This window comes from Indicator indicator, chromosome 23 (assembly GCF_027791375.1).
Source record: "Indicator indicator isolate 239-I01 chromosome 23, UM_Iind_1.1, whole genome shotgun sequence".
Classification (NCBI taxonomy): domain Eukaryota; kingdom Metazoa; phylum Chordata; class Aves; order Piciformes; family Indicatoridae; genus Indicator; species Indicator indicator.
The window spans coordinates 12,368,842-12,387,038 of NC_072032.1; the positions used below are offsets into that span (position 1 = coordinate 12,368,842).

An 18,197-nucleotide genomic window follows, 5' to 3' on the forward strand; every position below is an offset into this window, starting at 1 on the left:
AGGAGGTAAAGCTCCTTCTGCTGCCACAGAAAAGAGGCTGTGTGGACTCGGCGTAAGGATTTTTAGTGTGCTGTTAAGAAATTACTCATTCCATTTCTTACTGCATTGCACACAACTGACCAAAAAGAAAAGGTGCAGCTGTACTGAAGACTGAGCTGTTCCTAAGGCAAAGGAGTGTGGAAGTAAAAAATTCCTCCTGGACTGTTTTCACTTGACTAAAATCCTGCCCCCACAGCATGCCACAATCATACGCTCCTTCAAATAAGCTTCAATAATTACCTTTAAATAACTGCTAGGCTGATTTCTAATCCTTCAGTCAGTGGGCTATGAAGTCTCACTTAAAATTGCACTAAATTAAGTTAAAAGACAAGTTGCCAGAAGTCATATTACAGTGTCATTTAGTAGCTACACAGGTTTTAGTAACTATGAAAGCTGCAAGTACTTCAAACCTGGTGTAGCAGCTTGGTGAAGTGTTATGGTGAGTAAGTTCTTCTGGCAGCCTGCCAAACAAGTTCTCTCCTGTCTTCAGACTATCTTTTGATATGTTTGTTTATTTATTTTTTTTTTTTTTTACCTTTGGAAAGAAGCAATTTTCACAAAAATGAATTCTTTAGCTAAAGAATCTCCCTCTTCTCTTGCTTTACTTAGCTCTTATTACAGAAGTAAGAATCCTCCAGAGAGGATCTTCTAAGCAACATTAAATTGCAGATTGCTGCCACTCGTGCCATAGATTTTCTAGGACACCAGTAACAACACTGGGATGACAGTGAGGTATCTCCACTTACCTCACCTCACCCTGAAATGTTCTAAACACCTTTTCTTTAGGAAAGTCAGAATTGGAACTGCAGACTCAAACTGTGCAAAGGCTGTGAGAAGTGCTGTCCCCTGGCACAGTGCAGATGCCCAGGTGTTCCCCCATCTCTCGCTTTGGGAACACCCTGCCAGCAGTGGGATTCCATATTCTGAGTCATTAATTGCTCCCCTGCTTCTTGCTTTGGGAACATCCTAACAGCTGTGGGGTTAGGTACTCTTCTGAGTTATTTCACTGCTCCCCAATTCCTCGCTTTGGGAGCACCCTAACTGTGGGTGCTGTGGGATTAGGTACTCCTCCGAGCCCCTGAAGCGTTCCCCCATTTCTCGCTTTGGGAACGCTCTCACAGCAGTGGGATCAGGTACTCTTCTGAGTTCACTGTTCCCATTTTTTATTTTGGGAACACCACAACAGCTGTGGGATTAGGTAGCCTTTCTTGGTTTTGAGTTGTTCCCCCATGTTCTCACTTTGGGAATATTCTAAAAGCAGTTGGATAAAGTACTCAGAGTTCTTTTATGGTTCCCCCATTCCTTGCTTTGGGAACACTCTCACAGCAGTGGGATCAGGTACTCTTCTGAGCTAACTGCTCCCCAATTCCTTGCTTTGGGAACACTCTCACAGCAGTGGGATCAGGTACTCTTCTGAGCTAACTGCTCCCCAATTCCTTGCTTTGGGAACACTCTCACAGCAGTGGGATCAGGTACTCTTGTGAGTTCTTTTATTGTTCCCCCATCTCTCGCTTTGGGAACACCCTCACAGCTGTAGGATCAGGTACTCTTCTGAATTCTTCTATTCCCCCCCCCCATTCCTCCCTTTGGGAATACCCTACCAGCAGTGGGGCTCTGCACTCTTCTGAATTACATAACGGTTCCCCCATCTCTCGCTTTGGGAACACTCTCACAGCTGTGGGATTTGGGCACTCAGATGCTGAGCTGTTGAAGTGTTCCCCCATTTCTCGCTTTGGGAACACCCCCTAATCCCACACTCTGAAGTAAGGACCCCACTGCTCATCAAGGCTTCTGTGCAATAAGTTTCAAGGGACACCCAGAGATGAAAGTGTTTGATCATCTGCGGACAGACCAATTCCATATTACATTCTGACCTGCTAAGAAGTACAATTTTGCTTCTTTTCTTCTTCTTCTTCTTTTAAATAAGTTTCCACTACTAGCCAGAGATTCCAGGTGATGCTTTTTACAGTCTGGAATTAAGGTGAAGTGGAAGCAAACCTGACAGAACAAACAGCTAAACAGTTACCATGTTAAAATGCCAACCTTACAGGAATGATCTCTTAGTTTGAGAAGGAGTGCTGAAAACTGACAGTTCACTTAGTTCTCTAGTTAACCAGCAAGGACAACAGCATTTTTGGTTACTGACAACAGGTGGTTCAGAAATACAGAGAATACACATGCTTATGTCTTCTGCTCAAAGAGATCATGATACTCCTGTTCTTCCAGCTCTCTGTTGTACTTCTCTATCTCCCTGTTGGCTTCCTCCAAGTAATCATTCATGAATTGGTCCATTACTGATTTCAGCAAACTAAGGAAAAATATTTGTGCAAATAGCAGTCATTAGAAAACAACAACTAGGTGTGAAGGATGAAGCAGGACATGTATGAGAAGCAGAAATTCCATCTATGACCTTCCAGGACATCTGCAGTCAGACCTAACCACAACTGCTCTGTAGTACTGGGGAACAAAGGAGTTGCACAGTGAACATTTCCCAGCCCAGAGGCAGAATATAAGAACAGCAAAACTACAGCAGGTTTGCAGATGTTTGCAGCTGTTTTGGTCAAGTCTAAAATTAGTCTGCCCCAAGGTGAAGTCATCTAGAAGTGGTTAAGCAGTGCTTGAATCTTTTACTGGCAAGCATCAGGCTGCTGGGGGAGTAAATGTCCATTGATTACTGGAGGCCAAGTTTGCTCTCAGCTCTTTTCAGCCAGCACAGCTGTAGAAGGTGCAACCACTGACAGAGAAGCCTGACAAACACCTGGCAGAGACACAAACCCCTGACAGACACCAGGGCCTGCCAGAGACCTGCTAAAGATCAGCTCAGCACCCTGTGGCCATCAGAGGGCACCTCAGGGTCCAGGCCCTTACCCTAGTTTTGTTGTGGACTTGCCACAGTTAATTAAATGCCCATAGTGCACACTGGGCTAGGGTATAAATGGAGCCCCACTGGAGAGCCACTGTGAGCTGCTTTCCTCAAGCAGCCTTGAGCCTTTAGCCTTGCAGTCCTGAACCCTCCCCTTAGACTGGGACATCATCTAAGGGTACCTGCATGGACAGAGCACTTCGGTGAGTGTCCACTGCTTCTGGAGACAGCCAATTTCTGGAAACAAACCCAGAGGCCCCTACTTCAGCTGCAGTTCATGTTCTCTAAAGCTGGAGATCCAGTAAGGCTTTTCTCACACCATGGGAGTAACCATTTAAACATCAGCTTTGCTGCAAAATATGTGGCAGAAAAAAAGAAGGACATTGTGGTAAAAGCTAAACCAACCCTGATTGTTTTCACTTGAGTGTGTGCACTCACACAAAATTATATTCATTTGCAAGTTTTATCAGCCCTGACCAGGCACCAAGCAATATTACAGCACTATTTGGTTTGAAACAGATTTCTTGGACAAGCTGTGGGCCATAAATTATTCTCCATGTGAGCTCATGTAGAGTTTTGGGGTTGTTTTGCTGGTTCTATTCTTTGTAGATCCTATCTCTGAAAAAGTGTTTTAACAGCCAGCTTTAAATGGCAAGCAGCCATGCCCAGGTTTAAGGAACTAAACTTTTCACTTCATACTGCCACCTGCAAACCACACTTGGCCCTTCACTGTATCACCTGCTGAAGTGAGTTGCATGGCCTGTGGCCTACCTTCAGTGAACCCCTCCACATCTGAAAGGATACATGGATGGTAATCCATTTTGTCACCAAAAAAATTGACAAACTGAGTCCCATTGTAGAAATAACCAGCTGGAAGGGGATCCAAGTGGCGTTTCACCTGCATGCAAAAGAAACACAACCACAAACCACACACTCACCATCTACAACTCAAAATTGCTTAAGAGACAGCCCTAACAAACTGAAATAGAATCATAGAATGGCTTGGGTTGGAAGGGACCTTTAAAGGTCATCCAGTCCAACCCCCCTGCAGGCAGCAGGGACATCTGCAACTGGAGCAGGATGCTCACAGCAACAACCTGCCCTGGCATGGTTCCAGGGATTGGGTATCTACCACTTCTCTAGGTAACCTGGGCCAGTGTCTCACCATCCTTAGCATAAAAAATTAGTGAAAACATTTTGTGAAAATAGATAAAAGAAAATTTTCTTCTGGAAATGAACACCCAGAGACGAAGGTAAGGCTCCTGGCTACACAGGAACTCTCTGAAAAAAAACAGTGTAAGAAATGACATCCATATGGACTAGGGGAGCTAGGTACAGCACAACTGATCATAGCCATGCCAGACTCTCAGCAACCCAATGCCAGAGACGGCCCTTACAGCCCAAAGGTACTTGGTATGGGCAGGATCAGGCATTTGGGCTTTTAATTTGCAACTAACAGCCTGCACAGCACAGGGAGAAACGATGAGGAAGGAGCACTTACAGTAACCAAAGGTGTTATGCTTGTCCAACAGCTCCTCAGAGCTAATTCTGAGATAACACCAAGGTTTAGATCTCAAAAATCCTTCCGGAAAGCCTCAGCTGTGATTCAAGTATATCAAGAGATGGTTAAGTGCCATAATCATCTAGTGCTCAGCACACTTGGTATGGCAGGCAAATGGATAGTTAAGAAAAGCTGGAAAAAGAAGGGCTTGTTATTAATTGCTCCTACTTACATGAATGTTTTTTATTTCCTGAAGGGTTAGCATTCCTCTGGTCTTCAGGGCTTTCCTCTGAGGTTTCTGCATGAAGAATTAGACCCCAGTTATAGATCTACTGAGTGATAAAGTGATACTATGGTTTAGTTATTTGAAAAAACCCAAACAAACAACAAAAAGCACAAACAAACCCCCCGTGCTAACAAACAACAAAGGCACAAACAAACCCAAACACCACCATCCCCCAAAAATGAACTGAAACCACAAAGCAGAGCCATTGTTTCCTGAAAATATGGGTAACAGCAATGAAATCTAAGATCACATTAGTATGTTTATGCCCAGCATAGAAGTGCTCCTTTTACAAGCATGGATTAAAACCCCATTCATTTCTAGACAGAATCATTCAATTACACTAAGGCACTCAAACTATGTTCTGGAAACAGAAATAAAAATGAAGTGATCTTACATATAAGAACCAGCAGAAATGACAAATTCTAAGAGTATTTCAAAACACACCATTTAAATCCAGCTGTTTTGAAAAAAAAAAAAAAAAACCAAAAACCACAAACCAACCAAACAAAAAATCCCCAAACCAAAACAAAAATAAAACAACCCTGGCACAGGAACAGTTTTTAGTCTAGAAAAAAATTTGGTAATTAATTTCTCTCCTGCAGCAGGCAGGACCTCTCAGAAATACCTGACACCCTGAATTAGCCACTGCTACTGAGTCTGTGCAAACACTTCAGTCCTGAACTGCTCAAAGAGGGAACACTTCAAACTTGGTGGCATTTCAGTTCTAAGTGTTCATGAAACTCAAACAGTGTTTCACTGAGTGCTTTCTTACATGGCAAACCTTTTGTCTCCATGCATCACCTATGTGACATCTACAGAGCATGAGATACCATCACAGAAAATGAACACTTCCCTGCAGGAACACAACCTGCTAGAACAGAGGTGAGAATCTGAGGATCCTTAGGAACAGCTCCAACAACAGTCTGCAGAGAACCTTTTTCCCTTCCTACACAACTTCTTAGAGATACTATGCAAATCCAAAGTTATAAAGAAGTAACCACGAGGATTTCTAACTAACAAGTGTTCCAAAACGTGGTGACAAGAGTCTTATGAGGACTGGCTGAGGGAACTGGAGTTGTCCACCTTTGAGAAAAAGAGGATCAAGTAACATCTTCTTGCTCTCCACTACTCCCTGAGAGAAGTTTGGAGAAGTTTGGAGGTGGAGGTCAGCTTCTTCTCACAAGGAACAAACAAGTGATAGAACAAGAGGAAATGGCTTCAAGTTGTACCAGGGGTTGTTTAGGTTGGACATGAGGAAGAATTTCTACCGTGAAAGGATTATCAAGCCCTGGACCAGGCTGCCCAGGGCAGTGGAGGAGTCCCCATCCCTGGAGGGGTTTCAAAGCTGTGTAGATGTGGAGCTGAGGGACATGGCTTAGTTGTGACCTGGCAGTGCTGGGTTCATGGTTGGACTTGGGCTTTCCAACCAGAACAATTCTGTGATTCTAAAATGGGCATCACAAAAGGGCACAGCTGGAACTATAGGCTCAGGTTCCAATTAGAGTGCTAAAATATACAACCTCGAACAGTTTCCATCCAGGCATATTTCTGAATCAAGCCTCAAGACTCACTTCTTAGGAGCTTGATGTGCAGGCTGGCAAAAGCAATACCTGCAAATCACATGATTTGCAGCAGTCCTGGCCTGCTCATGCCAGTCCCTGTGTTAAGTTAGCAAGACACTGCAACTGCACAATGTGGCTCGAGGCTTCTCCCAGCATGCACAATGCCTGCCCCCTTCTCCAGCTGTTATGGCACAGGTACACTAGCCATGCAGAAACACAGCAAGTCTTTCATAGCCACACACTTGACAAATGAAGCAAGACAAAGTGACAAAGCTATCTGCCCCACTCCAGTGGATTGTTTCCAAGGAGGTTTAATTTAGCCAAGCAAAACACGTTTGCAGCTTTCTGACGTTCAGGTACTTCAAGAAGATTTATTTCACACCACACTTGAGCTTTTGGCGACCACGTCCCAGCTAAATAATGTTGTGTTTGTTCTGGACATGGTCCACTCACTCAAGCACTCAAGAGCAAGTCAGCCCATGAATAAGCTGCAGCAGGTATTAAAACAATACACAAATTACCATACACGTTTGCACACTCCTAGCCCCTGTCTGAAACACACTGACACCCTGAAATGCTAATACCTGGGCAGAAGAGAGAGGAGATCAAACACTGAAAGAAAGGTTTGAGACACTCCAGTTCCTCCTTTTGCTATTAAGAAAAGCCAAGTGGATCCCACCAAGCAGAAGTAAACATGCCCACAAACCTGTTTTGCAGTTTCTCTGAGCCAGTCTTTGATATCCTCTTCTTTAAGAGAGCAGCCAATGAACACAAGGAAACACTCCTGCTGGTTGCTGCAATCTCTGTTATCACTTCTTGAATCAGGGGGAGTTGGCCCCTCCTGAACAGGCACAAGGCTTAGGGAATTAGATGATGTGTTGTGACAGACTTCAATCACTTTATCAGAATCTAACAAGGAGGAGACAGAAGAATGAAATGTCTCGATAATTGCTGAACTAATTTAGCATCCACACATGGGTGGAGACAGAATAAAGGAAGTTAAGAAGTTTTCACATATGCAGGGCAATCACAAGACAAACACATAACTACTGAAGGAGGTTGGAGCAAGGTAGGTTGGTCTCTTCTCCCAAAACCCAAGTGATAGGACAAGAGTCCTGGGGAGGTCATTAGGACATTAGGAAAAATTTCTTCCCACAAGGGCTGTCAAGCCCTGGCACAGGCTGCCCAGGGCAGTGGTGGAGTCACCATCTCTAGAGAGACTGAAAAGTCCTGGAGATGCAATGCTGAGGGACATGGTTAAGTGGGGGATTTGGCAGTGCTGGGCTAGCAGTTGGACTGGATGATCTCAAAGGTCTCTCCCAACCAAAAGGACTCTGATTCAGAAGTAGCAACGTGCCCTTACCTGAAAACTTCACTTTGCCCATGATGTGATAGATGTTTCCAGAAAAAGGACTCGGCTTGAGCAGTGACTTAATTGCTGTGTGAAACAGAAGACAAACAGATTCTCTCACTTAGTTTTCTTCTCCTTAGTGTAGCTGGTCAAACCTACACTACAGGTCTCTAATCCACATCCTAGTGCTTAGGGGAAACTGCTGCAGTGTCCCCGGGAGCCCCACTACAGAACATTTCTAGATGTTCTCATTTCTCTGCTATGGGGTAGGTGGGAAATAACATGTGTTTGGCATAAGGAAGGCTTACAGTGTGTGTGGAAAGTCTAATGGTGCTCCTTAACACTGTTTTGCTAGGGAAAGAAGGAAAGGCATGATTATAGATCTACTCTAGCAGCTTGACGCAGAGCTGAGCTTATTTTCTAGTAACGACAAAGGCTTACTTGGCATTAAAAAAATAGAAGCTCATGGTCACTTATAAACTGCATTTCAACACTGCTGAATAAAATTAAACATAAAAAGCAAACATATGAAGCTAAGAGTTTCAGTTTCTAGAAACCAAAAAAAAAAAAACAAATTAGATTTCCATCTGAACAAAATCATGGGTCAGACACTGAAGAAGATAATTGAATGTACTTTACAGAAGGAAAGCTGGATTTGCAATTAGAAGTTTACTCCAGCAGTAATTAAATAACTGTGCTATGCCAGTGCCTGCCTTCCCCTCTGCTCCTCAGTACTTCAAGCTTGGATTTCCATCAAGTCAGTCAAAGGCCGTTTGTACCTTTACACTTGGTCACAAATCGTGCTTTTTCTAGCGGACGGTTAAACCAGACACAGATCTGAACCATGGGAGGGAAGACAGAGCCAGCTCCGTATTTGCCTTCATACCTTAAGACAAAAAAAGCCACAGACAGACACCTTCAACACACAGAAACCACAACTGCTCGTGCCGTGCATCTAGCAAACTTCTTAGAACATCTGTTGTGTCACCACAATGAGGTCTTGCTCACAGGAAGAACAATACTAAGACATCCATGAACTTGTGATGCTAACAGTGTTAGGTTCTCCACAGCACTCAGGACTCCTTTTGATGCTCCTCTTGCTGCCATTTCTTTTTCTCACATGCTCTCATCAGATTAGCAGTTGCCCAAAGGTTTTAAATACTTTTGTTTCCTGCTTCCTCTCTCTCCCTTGTGTCCTGCAATCCAGGAGCAGCTCTGACATGCCAAGCTCTGTGCCAGTTGACTTTAGGAGCCTTACTTGCACTCAATATAGAGGAAGAATTAAGAATAAAAAGTGATACACCCATACAGGACTGGCAGGGCATGGTAAATAAATGGTGCTTCCAGCACTACAAACCTGAGAGGAGAACAGGCAGCCAGGAGTTCTAACAGCTAACAGGTTTGCATCTTCTGCTAAATAGGTGCAGCACAGATAACAACAAGAAGATGTGTGTCATGCAGGGGGATTGGACTAGATGACCTTTGGAGGCCCCTTCCAACCCAAACCATTCTATGATCACTCAGTCTGAAGTGCAAAACATGGTGTCATGCACTGCTGTGCTCTCTGCCTCTACCAAGACTGTCAATAAGGCTGGAAGATTCCATGAGTAATTGTTCTGCTAATAGCTAGGCTGACATAGCAAGTTCATTCCAGTAAGGCTGAAGAGCTGTCAGAATATTACTCCAGTCATTATTGACCTCACTCAGTCCAATCCTTCCCAGCTTATTCCCAGAGGGTTCTCTTCTATTCTTCTGAAAAGCAGCAGTAATCCTGCCATGATTTACATGGTGTCCAGAAAGGATCCTTCTCCCTGTGAGAGGACACCAATCCTGTCTCTGCTAACAACACTCATGGGTTGCCTCCTAGAAATGATTTACAAAGCTTCTGCCTGCTCCCAAGGAGTAGTAGTGAAGAAAATATAAATTAAGTTAGCAGGACTTTTTAATCTTCACAGTAATTAGATGAAATAGCCTAGATACTTGCCAGCCAGGGTACAGTAAATAGCGAGCTCTCATCATCTGAGGGCTTGAAAAGCTGCTTTCTGAAAGAATTAATTCGATATCCTCATTCCTGTAAAAGAGATCAAGAGGAAGATCTTCAGTTTTACAAGTGCAATCAAAGGGCCCACTGTCTGTCTGCCACTTACATACAACAGAATGTGGCATAGTAAAAGTAGAGTATTTTTCCCTTCCTGTGACAGTAACAGCTCCATAAATCACACTCTGCTAACAAAAGCACTCATTTCCTAATCCCTGTATTTACATGACCAGAAATGCAAAGGGAAGATGCCTTCTGCAGGAGAAGCCAATAAAAGCCTGCATCTCTGTTGTGTAAGTTACCAGAGCAACACAAGAAGATAAAAGTTTAAGTGCAGGTGTCCTGCAAAGGCTGGGCAGTGATGGGTGCTACCTGGTCACAACTCCATTCTCTGCCAAGATGAAGGAGACAGAAGGGTTTGCTGCTCGGATGAGGCTCTGCAGTTGCATCAGCAGTGGATGTCTCTGCTCCGTGGCATGGCTTGTGAACACCACGTTGCTCACCAGACCTGGGGCAGGAATCACAGAATCACAGAATGTTAGGACTTGGAAGGGACCTCCAGAGATCATCCAGTCAAACACCCCCTGCCAAAGCAGGATCACCTAGAGCAGGCTGAACAGAAACACATCCAGGTGGGATTTGAAAGTCTCCAGAGAAGGAGACTCCACAACCTCTCTGGGCAGCCTGCTCCAGGGCTCCAGCACCCTCACAATAGAGAAGTTTTTCCTCATGTTCAAATGGAATCTCCTGGGTTCCAGTTTGTGCCCACTGCCCCTTGTCCTGTCATTGGGCACCACTGACAAGAATCTGGCCCCATCCTGTTTGACCTCCATCCTTTAGCTCTTGCTGGCTCATGGTGAACTCCAGCACTCCCAGGTCCTTCTCTGCAGAGCTGCTTTTCAGCAGGTCACCCCTCACCCATACTGGTGCAGGGGGTTGTTTCACCCCAGGTGCAGGACCCTACTCTAGCAGTTATTGAACCTCATTAGTTCCCCCTCCACTCATCTCTCCACTCTGCCCAGCTCTCACTACAGGGCAGCACAACCTGAGGGTGTCTGGTGTGTCTTGCCAGGTGTAAGTCAAGTTTTCTGTCAGATGAGAACCAACTGCTGCTACTGCAGATGCCTCTGAGGGCCAGCAAGAAGAGCACACCAGCGATTGCAGCCATCAAGCTGTGGGCACTGGAAGGGATCTCATTAACCAGCAAATGTGAGATGACATTTCACATTTATCTGACTCATTCCACTGTTACAAGGTCTCTGTTGGCCACTTCCATCAAGAAGGTGTTACATCAGAAAGAATTTCAGCCCAGTTCCTCAAGGAGATTGCTGTGCCAGGCCTTTGGGACTCCCTAGGAGGCCAGCATTGTCTGGGACAGGAAGAATGCTATTTCTTTGCTCAAGTTCAGACACTATCCTGTACCTACAAGCTGAATGTAAGACAGAATAACTCTTGAATATCCATCAACAACTCAAGCAGGATGCATTTCTCCTGCCCTCAGCTCAACACTGTTTAAAGCAGAACAGGTAACAAAGCTCACATCACGATCTGCTGCCTGCAGTTACTCCTCATCAGTCACTGGAGTCCACCAAGCCTTGTAGAGCCTTCTTTAGAGAGAAATTTCTATGCCAAATATTTCTGGGCTACTGCCATTACACCACACACTCCCAGTTACTGTTCTTGCATCAGGGGCCAGCTAGGACTTTAATAACAGCTCAAGTAAGTTTCTGTCATTAACGTTTCTCTATTTTTTAATCTTCAAAGAAGCTTCCACTGCAGTTGCAGAACATCTAAGTTTTCTTCAGCACACCACTGCTCTTGAGAGAGACAGGGCAGGGGAGGGGGGAAGAACAGCAAGCATGCTGAGAAGATCAGATCACATGTGAGCTTGAAATTGTTATGCAGAGCGTGCAGTTCAGATGAGAAGTATGAATAAGCTAATCAACAAGCAGCACCTTGTGAAGTGTATTATGTACAGTGGGGATTTTTCTTAATATCCCCAACTTGATCTTAATTTAAAAGTCAAGTTTAATTACAAACATGGTTGTACTTCCTGGGAGGCTGGCAGAGAACAATAAAAAAGCTGTAGAACAGAAATGCTACATCACAGTTCGAAGCACTGTGCCGGGCAGAGAACAGGTAATCGTCAAGGACTAAGCTGGCAAAGCTTAAAGCCAAGGGAAAGATTCAAGGAATAAAAATAGCCAGCAAATAAGAACCCCCTGCACCCTGCCTCATGCTCATCACCCAGCCTGTTCCTCCATCAATCTCCACTTCATTTGTGCTTGTCTCAGGGGAACAGCTTTCGGGCACTGGCTGTCAGTCTTGCTTGTAAACTCCCACGCAGCCTTGGCAGTAACAGGAACCTGCTCAGAGCCCGGGGAACCTGCAAGCTTCAGCTCTGCCCACACCTGTGCAGAAATCTTGGCCTTGGATTAGCAGGTATTGGAACAGGTTGCCCAGGGGGGTGGTGGAGTCACTGTCCCTGGAGCTGTTCAAGAAATGTGTGGACATGGCCCTTTGCGACATGGTGTAGTGGCCATGGTGATGTCAGGCTGAAGGTTGGACTTGATCTTACAGGTCTTTTCCAACCCAAATAGTTCTGTGTGGGTCTGTGAAAAGTCTGTGACACTAAACTGACCAAAAGGTAGCGTGATCCCAGAAGAAAAATAGCTTCCTGAGAAGTGAAAGGTGCCTGCAAAGCTTTAGTAACGAAGAATTCTGAGCTTTTCTGTTTGAATTGTCACTTCCATCCCTGTTTGTACTGCATTTTGAAGACCACCCAGTTTTGTTTAATTCCTCATTTATGCACTCATCTAAAGAAAAAAAATGACAATCTTTGCAGCCTGGGGAATAGCATGTTCAATAGAAGCAGGAGAGGAACAGGAGGGATCGATTAAAAATCCACATGCTCCACAGAAATAATGGATCCTCTTCTCTCCCACATGTACAATGGGCACATTTAACAATGGTGATGTCTTCATCAGCAGAGCAACTTCAGAACACAGAATCCCAGCATTGTAAGGGTTGGAAGGAACCTCTGGGGATCATCCAGTCCAGCCCCCTGCTAAAGCAGCACCACCCACAGCAGCTTGTCCAGGATCACAAATGTCCAGGTGGGTTTGGAATCTCTCCAGAGAAGGAGATTCCACAACCTGTCTGGGCAGCCTGCTCCAGGACTCCTGCACCCCCACAAAACTGTCTCCTTATATACAAGACAGGAGATGCCAATCACTACAGAGAAAGCCACACAACAGAAGTGGCAAGCAGCAGGAAGAGGCTAACCCTACTCACTCCCCAAATTTGTAGGATACTTTTGCAGTGAAGGTAACCTTCCAAAGTCTAATTTACTCCTCCCTGCCTATACCCACACTTGTCTTTTCTGCTACCCACACTGCAAGCTTCTCTTTTCCCAGTTTAGAGCACCACCATTTTTCTTCCAAAAAGAACAAACTGATCCTTATATAAGAACACAGATACTTCCCCCTTGTTCACAACCTCATGTTAGCTGACTGCAGAGATCTGTCCTCACATAAACACACTCCACATCTACTGCTCTTAATATTGGCCATCAGCTATGCCACTGTTACAAACAACTGCAGAGGTGCTACAGCCAGATTTGCTCCTGCTCTTGGAAGTTAAAGAGCCAATTTGATGGCAGGCCAGGAAGGATGGCACCCCACTTACACCAACAGCTGCTCTAAGCTCCAAGCCTGGCAAAAAGAACAATGCAGTTCAGAGTCAGGGTATCAAACTCAATATACAGGTAAGAAACAGTTCTGCAAGGGAACTTTTTTGTCTGCTGCAATGTCAAATGAACCCTGCAATGATCTTCCACACTGCATTAAGAGAAGGATGTGAGGAACAATATGAGCAGCTCGTTTTTCCTTTCTAAAGCAGAATTAAGGAGAGCTCCATTTCCCTGTGCTTGCCCAAAAGAGACGTTTTGCCTGTTTTGCTCCTAGATTAACAGCACAGCACAAGTTACAACAGCTGAAGGCAAGCTATTTAACTCATGGTCTTAGGAAACCATCCTCCAGTTGAGGACAACCAGAGTGCATCACGCTCCATATTCTCACATCTTCTCCAGGCACTCATGGTGTTTAAACAATGTGGGCAGAGACTGTCTGCTGTGCACAGCTGGTTCTTAGCTCAAAGGGTTTACCATGATCCTCTGACCACCTACACTCACAGTGCACTTGTCTGGCCATATGGCTCAGCTCAGAGGCAGAAGTGACACCTACCTTGTGAACACTGGTCCAAGAACTTGGGAAAAAGCAGCCTGAAAAAGCAGAAGTTTGTACATCAGGAATGGAGATCATTAAGTAAAGCATTTACATTCATTTGGACACTCACAGATAAAGTCTCAGCACCCTTTCTTCAATCAACATAACTGGAACATGCCTACAGGTTGTGTCTTACAAGAGTGCTTCCCTCAAAATTCATTTTGTAGATGGTTTGAATTCTTTCAAGAATTCAAGAGCTAATTCCCACCACACAATCTAGTCTGTATTCTAGGAAGTCAGAAAGGCTTCAATATTACTTTAATTTCTAGTTAAACAACAGCGATTTGAGGCCTGCCCCACAGAATTGTGCCTTCCAAACATGGTGGGGACCCTTCATGAAAAGATTGTCTGACCACAATGCTTTCTGGACTGAAAACTGAAACTGTTTTAACTGATTTTCATCAAGTCAGCTTCAAGGCTTCAAGCATTCTGGTTTTACAGCCATGTCTATAAAGGCAGCTCCACGTTGGCTGGTGTGTGGGGCACAGACCTGCAGTGTGAACAACAACCACACAGCACTATTTTCAAATGTCAGCAACTTGGCTTTGCTGCCGTTTCCTCCCCACCCTGCCTCTGCAGTAACCCAGGATGGCAGATTTTAGTACTTGCAAAGCTTTTGCTTCCGTGCTTTGTCGCTCTCTTCAACTGCATTTGGGACTGCTTCCCATAAATTCCATATTATAAATCTGGAAAGTCTTCCTTTAATATCCCAAAGCAGTGACGCAATCAAGAACCCAAAGGGAGATGTCTCCGTTTTCAGTTCCACTCACAAAAAGATTGTAGGAAAATGATTGCAAGAGCAGCTGACTGTCCAGATTTTACCAAGGCCTTCACCACAGTGTCTGTACTGCAGCAGTACACTCAGGACAACCTTTGGTTATTGTTCCCCAAGCTAAGCACTGATTAATATTATGAATCATTTCAGACCTAGTAGAAACCAAGCATCATGGCTTTAGACATACATCACTCCCAAGTTCACCCAAGATGGATTACTTAACACTCTGATGAGATTTAAGACAGCTGAATGGCATCAACCATCATAGATTCATAGAATGGTTTGGGTTGGAAGGGACCTTAAAGATCATCCAGTCCCAACTCCCTGCCATGGGCAGAGACACCTCCCACTAATCCAGGTTGCTCAAGGCATCGTCCAGCCTGGCCCTGAACACCTCCAGGGAGAGGCATCCACAGCCTCTGTGGGCAACCTGTTCCAGTGTCTCCCCATCCTCACTGGCAATAACTTTTTCCTAATCTGTACTCTTAGACTTCCCTCTTCCAGCTTCAATCCATTCCCTCTCGTCCTGTCACTACAAGCCCTTGTCAAAAGTCCCTCCTCAGCTCTCCTGTAGCCCCCTTCAGGTACTGGAAGGCTGCTCTAAGGTCTCCTTGTAGCCTTCTATTCTCCAAGCTGAACAGCCCCAGCTCTCTCAGCATGTCCCCACAGCACAGGCTATGATATCACATCTCTCTAATTACTAAAAAAGAGATCTCAAACTTACATATCTCTGTTCAAACTACTGAACATAAAGTATACCTGTGTTCCATATAGCAGCTCAGTGGCTCTACACAAGTATTAACTGCTCCAATGATGAAAGAAGACCTCACATCTGGGTCAGGATGAGTCTGCAGAGCCTGTACAACATCAATCACATCAGTGTATCTGTAAGAAAACAAAAAGAAATATGATTTAGGAGAAACAGAATGACACATTCCAGCACAGAGTAAGAAATCAGTCACTTGCAAGGTGGGGGAGACTGCCAGAAGCCTACTGAAATAAGCATGAAACAGTTCAAAACTTGGCAAATCCAGACAAATTCAGCTGACTGCAACTAACATCAGAAATAAATGGACAACTAGAGAGAAAAACAGTACAAACCCCAAATTCCAGCCTTCAGGAAGCACAAAAACCCTAATGAAATCCAAGCTTGTTGTGCCTACTAGAAGTATATTAAGCTCTAAGTACAATTCAAGTGAAAAGAAAAGCCATTAAAAAGCAACTTCTCAATTCTCAGCATTCCAATTTCAGTGAGCTGCTACAATTAACACATCCACATTCATCATCCAACAGCTTCTGCATGACAGCAGTTTGTGTGAGCCTGAGGTTCCTACAAACACAAAACCAAAGCCAAACCACATGCAGCCACACCAGTAAATGAAATGTAACTTAGCAACAATCTAAGATGCAGCTGGAAAAGGTGAGAAAGCTGCCTCTGAGAAGCCAGAACTTTAAAATCCATCTCCTAAGCAGGGAAGATGAACCAGTTTGTCCTTCCACTTGATTGGACATCAGAGTGTCAGTGGAGCAACAAGCCATAAAACGAATGTGTTGCAGAGAAGCTGAGTGTAGTGCACAGCTAAAACAATTCACTTCAGCACAGAAGTTAGAGGAGAAAGTTTAAAAGTGTCCTGTAAATAGGAAGGGAACAGAAAATCCCTTACTCCCTGCCACAGTTGAACTGGTTTCAAACATTTACCCTTGCAAGACCACCAAGAGACGCTTTTTCTTCTTAGCATATGCGGACGGACGGAGGCTGTGGCTTTGCTGAGCCTCCAGGACACTGGAGAGGTAGCGCTGGAAGTGAGTTGCACTGAAACATTCAGGACTGTCCATGGTTTGCCTGTAAACTATCCACCTACAGGACAGGGAACAAGGGAAGAAGTTAATGTTCTGTGACATTGTAATTCTGTTTTCTTCCACCTTCTTAACCCAGAGCCCAGAGCTGCATCTGACAAGCCCTAAGATTCCAGGGCACTCACACCACATGGCAAAGAGGAGCTGACTTGGCTTCCCATTATTTCCAGCACAAGCATGTTCTGTGCATTGCTGCCAAGAGGTTGTGTGGGGGTTTTGTTGATAAAACAGTGTTCAACAGCTCCTTCAAAGTGCCACATTGTGTACGTGACTCTGATCTTTGGTAGTCATGCAGGAAACAAAAATTGAATGAATCCTCTTCGAAAGACTCTGGGCATGAAAATATTTCACTGCAAAAATTCAAAGTAGCAATGGCATTAGCAGGAAAATGTGAAATGGGTTATGACAGAACACTGAAAAGTCACCTTACATGTTTACCCTAGAACTAGAACCATGAACCTGCTCTGCATCCACACCAGAACCCTGGTAATATTGCTAATGTCATGGCATTGAGTTCAAAGCAACACACAAAAAAGTCTAGAACATTCTCTGCATACTAAGATGAAATGCAGAGTGCTTGGCTGTAAGATTTAAAAGGCTAGGAACTTCTTTTGTTCATTTTCCAGAAGCTGGATCAACACCCAGAATGGCAAATTCCTACAGCAGCTTTATCTTACTGCCATACAATAGATGTCCTGAATAGATCTGCTGCTATTGTAGAACAGAAAGCAGGTCAGATTCCAAACAATGCCGTAGCAAGGACTGCTAGTGAAATCTTCTCTCCAAGGTAAATGCATTTTAGACTCTCTACCACAAATCACAAATTTGAAGCTCTTCACTCATTTATCAAACACTGCAATAGTCTGCCCAGGGCAGTGGTAGAGTCACCATAGAATCATAGAACAGTTTGGGCTGGAAGGGACCTCCAAAGGTCATCCAGTCCAACCCCCCTGCCATCAGCAGGGACATTCTCCACTAGATCAGGGGTTGCTCAGAGCCTTGTCAGTCCTGTTGCAGTGTTCCACCACCCTCCTGGTAGAGAACTTGTTCCTAACATCCCATCTAAATCTGCTCTTCTCTAATTAATGAAAATCCCTGGAGGTATTTAAATAGTATGTGGACCTGGTACTCAGTGACATGGTTTAGTGGTGACCTTGCAGTGCTGGGTCAAAGAATGGACTAGATGATCTTGAAGGTCTCTTCCAACCTTCCTTCCAGTTGTGATGATGTCCATACGTACTTAAAGCATGTGGCCCTTCTAAGGTTATTCTTAGCTGTTTGTAGCATCAGGAGCTGTCCCAGGCACATATCATAGAGTGCTACCTGTGGTATTCTTAGTATGGAACAGCAACAAAGAAATCCCCTCTGAAACATCTCAACATCTAAAATCTAAGGGCAAATCTACTTGGCATGAGAGTTAGCTGAGGTACCTGAAGTGATAAAGCCTGCAGGGTGCCACACAGAGCTAGTTAAGGTGCCTCATAATATTGACTGAATCCCTTCTTACAACACACCTGCTCACAGATTAGAAACTGGGATATAAAAGTAAATTAAGTGAAACACTGAGAGCTTCATTTCCTTCCTGCTGCTTCACTCCTCACTATTCTTTGGTGATTAGTACGACCACAGGGTTTGGCTC

At 44.5% G+C, this 18,197-nt stretch overlaps 1 protein-coding gene across 1 annotated transcript in view; it reads right to left on the reverse strand.

The window, feature by feature from the left end:
• Nucleotides 1-2,220: 2,220 nt before the first annotated feature.
• Nucleotides 2,221-18,197, reverse strand: part of DNAAF9 (dynein axonemal assembly factor 9) — a 65,542-nt gene continuing 49,565 nt past the window's right edge. The window contains exons 27-37 of the mRNA XM_054391433.1: nucleotides 16,401-16,559; nucleotides 15,461-15,586; nucleotides 13,885-13,922; nucleotides 10,013-10,148; nucleotides 9,587-9,673; nucleotides 8,382-8,488; nucleotides 7,615-7,689; nucleotides 6,958-7,160; nucleotides 4,636-4,701; nucleotides 3,707-3,800; nucleotides 2,221-2,333 (exon numbers count right to left, since the gene is read on the reverse strand). Of these exons, the coding sequence (XP_054247408.1) occupies nucleotides 2,221-2,333; nucleotides 3,707-3,800; nucleotides 4,636-4,701; nucleotides 6,958-7,160; nucleotides 7,615-7,689; nucleotides 8,382-8,488; nucleotides 9,587-9,673; nucleotides 10,013-10,148; nucleotides 13,885-13,922; nucleotides 15,461-15,586; nucleotides 16,401-16,559 (1,204 nt within the window). The remainder of the gene's footprint in view (nucleotides 2,334-3,706; nucleotides 3,801-4,635; nucleotides 4,702-6,957; nucleotides 7,161-7,614; nucleotides 7,690-8,381; nucleotides 8,489-9,586; nucleotides 9,674-10,012; nucleotides 10,149-13,884; nucleotides 13,923-15,460; nucleotides 15,587-16,400; nucleotides 16,560-18,197) is intronic.